Source organism: Coregonus clupeaformis, chromosome 16 (genome assembly GCF_020615455.1).
Source record: "Coregonus clupeaformis isolate EN_2021a chromosome 16, ASM2061545v1, whole genome shotgun sequence".
In the NCBI taxonomy this organism is placed as follows: Eukaryota; Metazoa; Chordata; class Actinopteri; order Salmoniformes; family Salmonidae; genus Coregonus; species Coregonus clupeaformis.
This window is the reverse complement of record NC_059207.1, coordinates 52,128,431-52,140,804: the sequence shown is the minus strand read 5'-3', so window position 1 is coordinate 52,140,804 and position 12,374 is coordinate 52,128,431. Positions and strand designations below refer to the sequence as shown.

Below are 12,374 nucleotides of genomic sequence, written 5' to 3'. Positions count from 1 at the left end.
ATCCACGCACCATTTATTCTTCTCTTTCCTAATGTGAGATTGGGCACACCCTTTCTCCATCAGACAGAAGCTTCAAACAACCTCAAATATATTTCCTTTCCTTACAGAAAGGCTATTTACTTGCAGGATATCTTATTCTCACTCACACAGATGAGCAGCCACTTGTGCCCAAATGAATCAGACAGTTGAATGACTCACAGCCGCCCCAGCAACCCATTCCCCATATGAGATGAGCAGACCTACTCTATATATATATATATATATATAACACTTTATCAACATTTTGAAGCCCTTGTAGCTATTTAACCCGTTCACCTACTCAGGATGACCGGTGTTACTCCAATTTACGGTGTCACCTACGCCGGATGACCTAACTTTTTTACCTGATCGACCCTACCTAATTTTGGCATCACCACAACACAGGATGATTCCCTTCCTGCCCGTTCAGTCCCCTGGAATTTTAGCTCTCCAAAGCGGTATCCACAGGATTTATATTTATTTAGCCCCCTAGGTATTACACTTCCTCAACACACCTGGACTTCTACTACGCTTTCCTAAGCGACCTGTCAATTCTGCCCTATTTCTTCTGTTACACTTTCTCAACACAGAAAAAGGAGCGGTATTACACAGGATTTCTGCCTACCTAAGCAGTCCTCAAGACGATTCACGTCTAAAGCAGTATCTGTAGGTCCCAAATTTAGCTAGCCACCTGCCCGTGTCGAAATGACCCAGACAAAGCGATCAGCAAGATGAATCTAATGAATCAAATCAATTGAACAAACGGTTCAGACAAACAACAGCGACATGTATTCTTAAATTCAAAAGCCCCTAGTCTCTAATTTTCTGGTTCTTAAATTTGGAGAGACCTACTTTGGTATTTCTGCTGCTGATACCGTGCCCCGGATCGGACCACACAAACGTTATACTATATAAGTAAGAACTTGGCTTACCTTTTAAAAGCGGCCGCTTTTGTTTGTATGGTCCGTCCAAGCCGTTTCATAATTGCAGATGTACACCGTCACTGGCCCCTATTGTCAACTCCTGGCAAAGGCTCGCCAATTATGTCGTGGTAGAAATTTGACTAATAGATAATCAACTCAAAAAATATCTCTCAAGACACCGGAGCTTGTGAATTCAAGAATTAGACTTTATTGCATAACAAAGCCCAGCTTGATCCATGGAACAAACTGTCCCTTTCTGGCTTAAAGATCTCTTATATCCACACAAATGAAAAAAAACATGCGTACATTCCTAACTTTTTTTAGTTCTGTACCACCCCTCTCATTCTATTGGCTGCGTGCTTAGGCCCCTTCTTAAAAGCCCCTTCTTAAAAAAACTAATGTAATGCATACCATGTGTCTATAACAAGCCCATGGCCACAGTTTAAGAGCCCCTGTGAAAGAACACATGCACTCATTTAAAACACAGCATATACTCCATGTCTATATTCCTTATTTAAGCATGTATCTGGATTATAAAATATCAAACATGTTCATTCTGTTTCACCATTATCATTTCATAACACATTTTAAAACATTTATCATTCATCATCCTCCCCGGCCCCTGAGATTATGTGCATGTGGCCATGTGTCAGGTCATAAGGTCATAAGCATAAAGAAATGATAACACTAGTTCCATTGTTACTTCAATCTACACACAGCCATCACGTCATTGACATTCCCAGACCAGCTGCAGGGAGTTTTATGAAAAACTGGTTCTCAATCCATAAACATTTTAAGGCATATAGGTTTTTAATTTTACAACATATCCATGCTTATTACTAATATTATTATTTTACATTTGACCTCTCCCTACATTTGCCTTAATGATACATAAAATAATACCATAATACCTCTCTGCAGCTGCCACCACAATCTCAACTTTCTGCGACTAACGTTCCATCCATGTAGTACAGTTGATAACCATTGCTATAAAACGCTAAAAATCCAATCTTACTGAAGCATATAACACTTGTTGGCCTATCCCTCTGTACTGGTACATATCTACTACTCACCACTACTCCAGGATCCCTATCCCTTGACCCATCTTCCTCTACTTTCTTCACTGCCTCAGCATACGACAACTTCTGCACTACTATAACACTGGAAACCTCAACCTGCCTCTCTCGCACCAGACATTTCTGATCCCCAGCCCCATGGGCACCCCTACAATTAACACATACCACTACTTTCCCCAATGCTACATATTCCTTTGTCTCATGCCCTTCTGCACACTTCTCACACCTAGGAACCTGCCTCCTACACACTGCCACATGCCCATAAGCTTGACTCCTGTAATAACGTAATGTATTCGGCACAAAAGCTTGTACGGGATAACTTACAGTATATATCCTAACATCACTTTGTCCGGCAAAGAGTCATCAAAACTCAAAAGAACAGACAATTACTTCTGTTTCACCACTAACGCCACCCTGTCTGCGTCGCACCGAACAACAACCATCAAACACCGGGAATCTTTCCCTTCAGTTGGTCAATTTTCACATTTCCCGCTACCCCAGTAATACCTCCTTTCAATGGCGCCCTTTTCTTGAGAGCAAAACAATTCACATCTCGTCCCCACTAGTTTAACGTGGAGCGCCTTCTCCCTCTGACTAGCAGAAACAATTATCAACAGACGACTTCTGGTGACCTTTACAGCACCCAACTCTGTTTCCACCCACCCTGAAACCACAAATGGATTATTCAAAAAGGCAAGGGTCCACTTTCTCCAAAAATGTAATTCCTACCATCAGAGAATCATCTTTATGTTGACCCTTGGTGCAAGGGCTCCGAGAACTTTACCAAACCTACCCCCTCCGACACCTTGCCCTCACTCACTTCCATTTCTCCTCTGGTTTTCGATCCGGCATACAGCTCACTCGGCTTACTTTCAACCATTCTTCTTTAACAAACCAGCTTCCTTTTTTACCCCGCCATTTTTAATTCAAACTCACCCTCTTCCTCACTCTGACCTCCTCTCCCCTCCATTCCTCCCCCGTATTCCAAGTACACTTCACCTTATAATACTGCACTTCTCCTGACATACATCTTGTTCTTGCCCTCTCAAGTGAAGCCATTTTCCTCATGGTGGTGTGCTCAGCTACCCCAGCAACCAGCAGGAACACCTACACCCAGACTGTCTGCCTCCAAAGAGCACAGTGGTGCGACCCCAGTAGAGGCATAGTTTTTGTGAAGGGGTGCTGCAGAAAAAATAGTAATTGCCCTCTGAAAAGCTAATGTGAGCTAGGAGCTCCTTTTTGTACAGGGTACATGGCTCGTTAAGGGCTTTAGGCTCAGGTGTGTGCTGACCGCCATGGAGACCAGCCAAAGGGGAGGACACTACTTAGGAAAAGCACAGCAAACCAAGGAAAGGCAAAGGCAACAATAATGCATACCAATGGAGATCAATATATAATAAAGTTCACTGCAAACTCAAGTCATAAATACCCACAAAACAGGCTGTCTCCAATTAGGGGGAAAACAGAGGGCAACACGTTGACATATCCTCTTCAGAAGAACTGTTCCTTTAGCTTAATTTTATCTAGACAGTCGATAGCCTGCTGAATTTGCAGCTTCGCGTTCATTTTGATTTCGGCACAAATGAAAAATGTGGCACCGACTTACCCATGGATTGACGTTCCAGCATTGTCTCAATGAAGAGTTCATCGTTCAACTAGCCATGTGCGACATGCACTCGATGTTACAAACCTGCTAGAGTTAGCGGCAGGCAGACGAGCAATATCCACTGTCATCATACGGATGAAACCTGGAATGTGACGCTAACTGAAGCGTGCTAGCTTTATAAAAGCCTGAGGAGCTTGCTTCATAGTATACCACTCTGGTGGAGAGTCAATGACCCCAACAGACAAAGGGTAGGATGTATTTAACATAACTATTCTATAGCTCTATGGACTTGAATGCATTAAAATTATTGCTGGTGCTGATTTCAGATCCAAGTGTCATCTCATGCTGTTGTGCCCTTGAGCAAGACATTTAGACAAGCTCCAGGGGCACTGCGGCTGATTGTGCTCCTTCCGATGTAAGTTCATTGTCTGGTGGGAGCAGACGGTTGATCTCTAAACCAGGGCTCCTCTTGCATGGAGGGGAACTACATGAGATACACTCAAATCCAAGACTAAATATGCCCCCCCCCGCCCAGGTTAAGAGATGCAGAGTGCATAAAGAAACAGGAGCCAGCGGTGGCTTATACACAGCTGAGGATGTGGAGCACAGCCAGCGAGGTCTTAGACTACCTGCAGTTTGACAAGACCACTGACTATGCATGCAAAATGGTGGATGATGAGTGGAATTGATCAAAGAAGAAAGTGTAAATATATCAAGTCAACAGTAAACTACACCATCCGAAACACGCCGTCCTGGGGATGGCAACCATGAAGGCAGGAGTGACCCACTGGCAGGCGGTAGATGGGCCTTACAGATCATGCAGCGTTTGAAGTGCCATCCTGCAGAGAACCCACACAACCCATCACCAAAGACCTGGAGGGAAGACAAGAAACAGTCACACAGGATGACCTGCAAGATTAAAACGCATCTTGATGACATGATCCCTCTATGATTTGCAGACCTAGATGGAGTTAAGGAGAACAACATGCAGGAGACCCTGAAAAACTAGCAAATGAGCATGAACGAACCCATGGCGGCAAGAAACTAACCGCTAGCAGAAGTAGTGACCTCACAATCGCATACACTGCATACTTTGATATCAATTCACAGATCGTCAGAAGAATCAAGTCAAACGTCCAGGACTCCTCACAACCATACTGTAGCTGGGAAACTAGAGAAAGCAAAGTCCAAAACACAGCCACCGTATTTCCTTAACCAACTTACAATATGGGTGCATCGGTTTAAAATGTAACAGACCTACTAAAGCTTTCATTTCTACACTGCTGGCTTGCATTTTATATTATGTGTTCAATCCCACTGAGCCATCGTCACATTCAACTCAACAATGGAAAAGTCTCAATGCAGAATCTCAATTTTCCCTGAAGTTCTACCCATGTAAATAAAATGCTGAGACCAGACCATTCCATGCCTTTCACATTTTATTAAGCAAAACAGCACAGTAGATCAAATTCGTTTGCTGATCCTCTTGTATGTGATGCCAGCTACAGTCATGGTCTGAAAATAGAAAGCATCTAGTAGATACATTCAATTATTACTATATAAATGAACCCTAAAATAGTGTAGTTTAGTGAACCCCCCCAGCCATATGCCCCAGACTCACGTTGACGATGGTGTTTGCATCTGCCAGTTCTGTGACCGATTCGATCCCCTTCAGGGAGACCTTCAGCTTGTTACCTTCTCTCATCACCATAGACTGGAAAACAGTAGAGGTCAAATGTTATATCTGAAAGCAGTGGTCACCAACCACGATCAACTAGGCCCAATTTAACAGGGCCTAATTTGGATGTGTGCTAGTTGGTTATGCAATGTAAACTGATAAAGTTAAAATTGTGAGCCCAGTCACTCTGGAGAGCAGAGTCTCTGCCAAAGCACGTCAGGGGACGGGAACTTGACTGCTGTTGGCTGTGGATATACTGCAACTACTAAACCATCATCACTGGGACCTGAAGTAACTAATCATCGTCATCCCACATCAGCTGAACTCAGTTTAGGTAGATACTGGCTGTATTTGTAGGGAGATGGATAGATCTAGGCTACATGTAAGAATCTCATGGTTGGGTTGCAACATGCGCCACCCACCTTGACTTTCTCCCCGGTCAGAGTCTCGAGCTCTGCCTCCTGGCCAATGGTGAAGCAGTTGGTGAGGACCTTTGTCCCCGTGGTGACAGTCACCTTGAAGTGGTCCCCAGTCTCCTCAATCTCAGAGATGCTCTTGATGTCTTTGCCCTTCTGAATAAGCTCATCAGTGAGACCTACATGTATGAGGGAGAGTCATGAACTGTGCTCTTTAGTACTACAAAAAATTGGTAAAGTGGGACATGAACACTGAATTATTTCTACTTCAGCAAAACGCAATATAATATGGCAATAAAATATACTGAATGCAAACATTGAATGCATTTCCAGCTAGCAATTAACGTTCTGAGAACCATATGTTCCGTAGAGCGTGGTTGTCTTTGACTATTTTGCATACAACCTTCCCACAACTTTCTGGCAGTGGTGCAGGAGAGTTGCCTGGCTTTAGAACATTCAGCACATTTAAGGAACTCGACAAAAAAGTGTTATTTTCTTGACATTACTTTATCAGAACGTTTCCTGAAAGTTCAAACCTTTAATTTAAGGTAATGTTCAGATCATTTGACATTGGGAATGTTCTCAAATTGTTCAGCAAAGCTTAAAATTCTCCTGTGGGAATTTTAGTACCTCAATATAATATTCTTTGTACGTTCTTGGTTCTATTTAAAGTCATGTTCTCAAAACATTAAAAAGCCTCCCAACAAAACTCAGGGAACCATAGTAACAATGTCCTCAAACTCCCTGTAACCTAAAAAAAATATATAAAACATTTTTAAGGTGCTAGCTGAGTTTGTTACTCAGGAGTAACCACTGTATCAGCAGTCACCACTGAACATCATTACTGAAAGGACTACAACTTCTGAAATTAACACCCCAAGTCTAATCACATCACAAATGTACAAACACAATAGCAAGACTTACCAATAGCATTCATGAAAGGCTCAAAGTTCTCATGTGTCTCCAGCTGGTATTTCCCTGAGAAAGACATGGTGACTATAAGGCAGTGAAGGTAAAGACAGCCACAGCTCCCTGCTTGTCTTTATACCCTCATCAATCCAGCCCTGCAATCGTTAACTAACTAAAGGTGTCTACAATTGAGAACCCCTCCCCCTCATATCTTCCCTGCTACTTACCTATAGGCACAGATCTAGGATCAGCATCCCAGCCAAGGGCAACTAATCTAGATTGCAATGGTCAACTTTATTGTACTCCCCTCCTCCCCATTATCTCTTCTTCTTCTTTGGCGGTGTGATTGATCATTGATCTGTATTGAAAATCAAGACCTCCTCGACTCCTGATAAGAAAGATGATAAGCAGTGTCATCATTGTAATACAAGCGTATGGATCAATCAACACATTTCAAAATAAACTTGACTTTATCTCCCTATCCACCTGTGTAGAAGTTCAACTAGGCTACACCTGCACTTTGAGTTGATTGAGTTGAAAGCTGTATTTGGCTCCCTGCACTGTAAAAAAGTTTAATCAATGTACAATTGTAAGGCAACCAGCTGCTATAGGGTTGTAAGTTATCTCCACATTTGGGAATATAGCTTAACCAATATACAGCGTTGCCTTCCAAAGGCAAACATGAAATTGTAATTAGACTCAACAAGTTTTTATACATTCAGTTCACTGTGAGCAAAGTTTGTTGAGTGAACAAACGTTCACCCATTAGCTACATTTCTTGTCCTTCTGAAGTCCACCCAACTCACAGAATAACGCTGCTTAAGCAATTGGTTAAGTTGGGTTTTTTACAGTGTGCACCATTTGTATTGTCCTTGCATGTCAGTGTGTGCATCATGTACTATCTTTAAATTATACAATGGGTGGGTCTAATCCTGAATTGGTTAAAACCGCATTCCAGCCGGTGTATATTCCACAAGTTACCAGCAGCTAAATCTATGATGTTAAAATGCCTATTTACTCTTTTCCATTTGACTGCGCAATCCACTGTCTCATCAGCCCAGCCAGGCAATTTATAAACTTGATCTCCACTATAAAAAGCATCTAGACATTATCTCACATTTCTTTTAGACTAACATTTAGTTTTCAACAGCGGAGATATGTATAAACCTTGCTGTCTGTCTCTCCAACATTTGCAACATTGTTTCATTATTCAAATTCGATCTCCAGCTGTCCCATAGTAATGAATGTGTCGGGAGTCGGGATGAGACAGACAGGCACGCAGCTTTTCTCAGCCAGTCGAAATCATGAATCAGCTGGCATCATTTTTATGGATATATACAAAGAAATGTCCATTGAAAAAAAGGCAAAATCGCACCTCATTAGCTCATTGTTATGGATGCATCCAAATAAATAAATAAAACAGTTTAAACAAAAGCAAATGCAGCTACTTTTGTTATTCTGGTTGCACTGTTTGACGTGACTGTAAATTAGCCGTAGTTAGCTAGCTAGCAAGCAAGGGATAAGAACGTTGCCAGCCAGTATGGCAATGGAACATTTAGAACGAATGACTGGGTTCGCGCCCATAGATACAGAACAAAAAGTCTGGGTCGCATCTCTGGCAACCAAATCGATAGAACGAACGACCAGCCGGCTTGGGTAGCAACCCTAGGTTTGTGTCGGGACTATATATTGTGGAAGGATGAAATAGTATGAATAAATTCATCAAAATATAGTTTTTAATGAAAATATGTCAATCATTATTTGAATATGTCGGTAACCTGTTGAATAAAAGTGATAATGCCCTTGAAGCCGGTGTTTGGAGGATATATTGGCAAGGTTTGCCCGCACTCGACTTCGTCTCGGGCCTAACAACACCTGTGCCAATATATCCTCCAAACACCGGGTTCTCGGGCATTATCACTTAAATAGGGTAAATGTCTCTGTGTGTTCTCTGATCTATCTCATCTTTATCTGTGTGCTGAGTCTGAACCAATAAGATCTCCTGTAGTCCTGAGAACATGGACTCTGCCTCTCCATATTAAAGACTGGTTTAACATAGAAATACACAAAGCAGAATGGACATGGTTGAACCTTCTTGAGGTTATTCAGAGAGAATTGACTAATGCATGGCATAATTAACATTAAGACACGAGTAGAAAGAAAATATTAATTCTGAAGTCTATAGTCTATTTATGATGTCTTGTGGCATGTATGTGTCACGTCCCTTTGGCTTTTTGGCTTTTATACGTTACAAGAGCGTTTTGACACACTAATTTTAAGTCGCTCTAGATAAGAGCATCTGCTAAATGACTAAAATGTACAAATGTAAACATATGTTCTATAAATTATATTTCTATGATTCTGACCAGGTTACATCAAGATTACATTAATATTAGATATCTACACCAATGTAGTAATGATAAAAGGTAGCAGTAATGACAAAAGGTTTTATCTAGGTTTTTATATCAAACTAAAGGTCACTGTCCCAGGCTAACTGCTACTGCATAGTAGACAGAGAGAGATCCAGCTGCTGGACTAGACTTAAGGACACTTTACACCAGTTGCAGGATGTAGTGCAGAATGTAAAAAAAAAACTCTAATAAACAAACAAATAATAGTAAAAACTGATTCACAAAACATTAAAGCATATCAGTATTTCATTGCATCTAAATTATGCTCATTTTTTCCATTTTTTTTGGTGGAACATTTGAATATATTCCCTGATTAGATGTTATACTCTATTTTTTATTTTTATTTTTATTTCACCTTTATTTAACCAGGTAAGCCAGTTGAGAACAAGTTCTCATTTAAAACTGCAACCTGGCCAAGATAAAGCAAAGCAGTGCGATAAAAACAACAACACAGAGTTACATATGGGGTAAAACAAAACATAAAGTCAAAAAATTCAACAGAAAATATATATACAGTGTGTGCAAATGTAGCAAGTTATGGAGGTAAGGCAATAAATAGGCTATAGTGCAAAATAATTACAATTAGTATTAACACTGGAATGATAGATGTGCAAGAGATGTTGTGCAAATAGAGATACTGGGGTGCAAATGAGAAAAATAAATAACAATATAGGGATGAGGTAGTTGGGTGGGCTAATTTCAGATCGGCTGTGTACAGGTGCAGTGATCGGTAAGGTGCTCTGACAACTGAGGCTTAAAGTTAGTGAGGGAGATAAGAGTCTCCAGCTTCAGAGATTTTTGCAATTCGTTCCAGTCATTGGCAGCAGAGAACTGGAAGGAATGGCGGCCAAAGGAGGTGTTGGCTTTGGGGATGACCAGTGAGATATACCTGCTGGAGCGCATACTACGGGTGGGTGTTGCTATGGTGACCAATGAGCTAAGATAAGGCGGGGATTTGCCTAGCAGTGATTTAAAGTGTCCTATACCTCTATAGAATTACATGATTACGAATTCTGTAACGTGATGTCTATGGTTACTATGTAGCATGATGGGTGCATTCGTAAATTCACTCTGGCTATCTACTCCGATTTCAGAGCACTCTCGTCTGACTGTGCCAGAGCACAGAATGAATTTTCGAACGCTCAACACCCGCTGAACATGACCGATGCCAGTAAATGTCAGCAAATAAACTTATTTCAGTTGTTGCCAGCAGCACATTTACAGTCACTAACGCTCTGGATAACATGAAAACAGCCTAACCAGCTCTGCTAGGGCGAGTAAAATGGTCAGAGTGAGGTGTTTTCTCATTTGTGTCTGGAAGTAGCTAGCAAGCTAGCCAAATTTAGCCAGTTAGCTTGGGTGCTTGACTGCCATTGTGAGGTCAGAACGCTCTGATCAACCCTACTCTTCGGCCAGAGCGTCCAGTGTGCACTCTAAACGCTCTGAATTTCTGAATGACCCAGAGTGCACTCTGACACACTGGAGGCAATTTACTGAACGCACCTGAGTGCCTATGGTTACAACCTATTTTGGATATCATATCACAATCAGCAATTACATTTTATGTTTATGGTTCATCATTGGACATTAAAAACTCTAAATTACCTTCTGGAGATCCGCTCAAAATGTTTGTGTGATATGAGACCAAAATAATGACAGCCAGTGAGGGAGAGTAAAGTCCACTGAATTAAAACTAGTAGAACAGACACGTTGCTTTTAAACGCAGAGGCCTAAACACTGAGCCTAATGTTACAGTAAATATGATAACTATATGACGCACAGCACTTAGCCACTCATTTCATGTTTCAGATGTAGATGTCATTGCACAACTGGTAATTGTTTGAGTTAGATGAGAGAGAAAAAGACATACACCACGCATACTATCACAAGCTTTATTAACATACACATTTGGACTCTTTACACGTGTAATAATTATTACAGCTATTTCTATACATACAGTACATAGCTACAATATTTAAGTATGCAATATAAAGGCAATCTACAGAGGAGTGCTCAGGGTCCTAACTAAGAATTTAACTCCAGTGTTTGATAATACATTAAATGTTAAATTCTTAGCTAGGTCCCATCCAGTGAGGTTGCCAATATACTGAAGAAGGAGGCCAGTAAATGGGTGGGTGAAATAGGTGGGTTGTAAAATGAACTACAACTAGGTAACTTTGAACTACAAATCCTATCAACCTATCTCTCAAGTGATTGGAAACCTGGTGTCACTTGCAGCTCATTGGTGGACTTGATGAGGAGGGGTGTGGCCAGCCAAGTGCAGGAGCCTGAGGATGATGTCACCAGAGTCGTTGCCCTCTGATTGGCTGATTTGATTGTCGGCCTTCCTCCTCGGCCAGACAAGATCGGTCCACACTGCAGCCCTCTGAGATACAAAATAAAGGATGGAGCAGGATACACAAGTCAGAAAGCACAGAATTGTATCCACCACTCTATTAGAACAATTTCAGTGGTATATAACCACAAGAATCATCACAGAAATATAGGATTGATGTGCCCTCACCTGAGTCACAGCAGACTCCCGGTGCAGCGCAGCGTCCTGTATCAGATCCACAGGGTCTCCCTCCTGCCTGGCAGGGGGTGGGCAGGTAGTTCTCCTCCATGCAGCATGCTGTCTCTGGGGAGCCCATCCAGCAGCCCAGCCCTTCCCCACAGCAGATACTGGGGCCAAAGCAGCGGCCCTAAGCCCCTGGTCCACATGTCATGCACTTCAGGGGGAGAGAAGGGACAGTCGGGTATGAGGTTGTTCCATCATTCCAAAAAAAGAGATTCTTATCAACATTCTTGCTCCCTTTTACATGAAGATAACGGTTCATTGTCAAATCTCAGAATTCAGTGCTTTTACAGAGCCCCACTTCGCTCCTACTCATCTTGATGCATCTCTAAGACAAATCATAGCTGTTATTTACACATTATATTTAAATAGTCTAGACATAGACAGATTCAGTTGCGGCTCACCTTGCGCTGTGGAGCGTCCATTATGGACCTCTTGCCCCCGATGGGACAGTTGGAGATGTAGCAGGCTGAACAGACAGACAGGGTGTAAAGTAGACACACGGACACGGCGGCTCCAGTCATCTCTACTGAGAGAATGATAGATGAGGAATAGAAAGAGCGAAAGGGATGAGAAGGACACAGACATTGACGGAGAAGAGTCCCAATATTATGTCTAACATTCCCTTACACTGTCAAATGGAAATATCGTACAAATCTGAAACACTGATATATAATCCATGGATGGGCAACTTTGATTGGGGTCGGGGGCCACAAAAATTGTAAGTCATGAGAGGCCGCAGTTGCTGGCGGGTCTGCGTAC

At 41.9% G+C, this 12,374-nt stretch overlaps 1 protein-coding gene and 1 pseudogene across 1 annotated transcript; both read right to left on the bottom strand.

The window, feature by feature from the left end:
* Positions 1-5,049: 5,049 nt before the first annotated feature.
* On the bottom strand, positions 5,050-6,741 carry LOC121585111 (fatty acid-binding protein, liver-type). The gene is made up of 4 exons (XM_041901468.1): positions 6,642-6,741; positions 5,724-5,896; positions 5,245-5,337; positions 5,050-5,138 (listed from the first exon to the last, which is right to left on the bottom strand). Exons 1-4 carry the CDS (start codon positions 6,706-6,708, stop codon positions 5,088-5,090), a joined length of 384 nt encoding a protein of 127 aa, XP_041757402.1. The 5' UTR covers positions 6,709-6,741; the 3' UTR covers positions 5,050-5,087.
* Positions 6,742-11,276: 4,535 nt separating this feature from the next.
* Positions 11,277-12,136, bottom strand: LOC121585110 (annotated as a pseudogene).
* Positions 12,137-12,374: the final 238 nt, after the last annotated feature.

Bases quoted from the DNA above. Each gene is read 5' to 3' on its own strand.
- LOC121585111 (XM_041901468.1), bottom strand. From the start codon at position 6,708: ATGTCTTTCTCAGGGAAATACCAGCTGGAGACACATGAGAACTTTGAG. The intron at 5,338-5,723 runs GTGGGTGGCGCA...ACTGTTTTCCAG, and splicing joins TGACCGGGGAGAAAGTCAAG to TCTATGGTGATGAGAGAAGG. The intron at 5,139-5,244 runs GTGAGTCTGGGG...TTCTATTTTCAG, and splicing joins ATGCAAACACCATCGTCAAC to ACCATGACTGTAGCTGGCAT.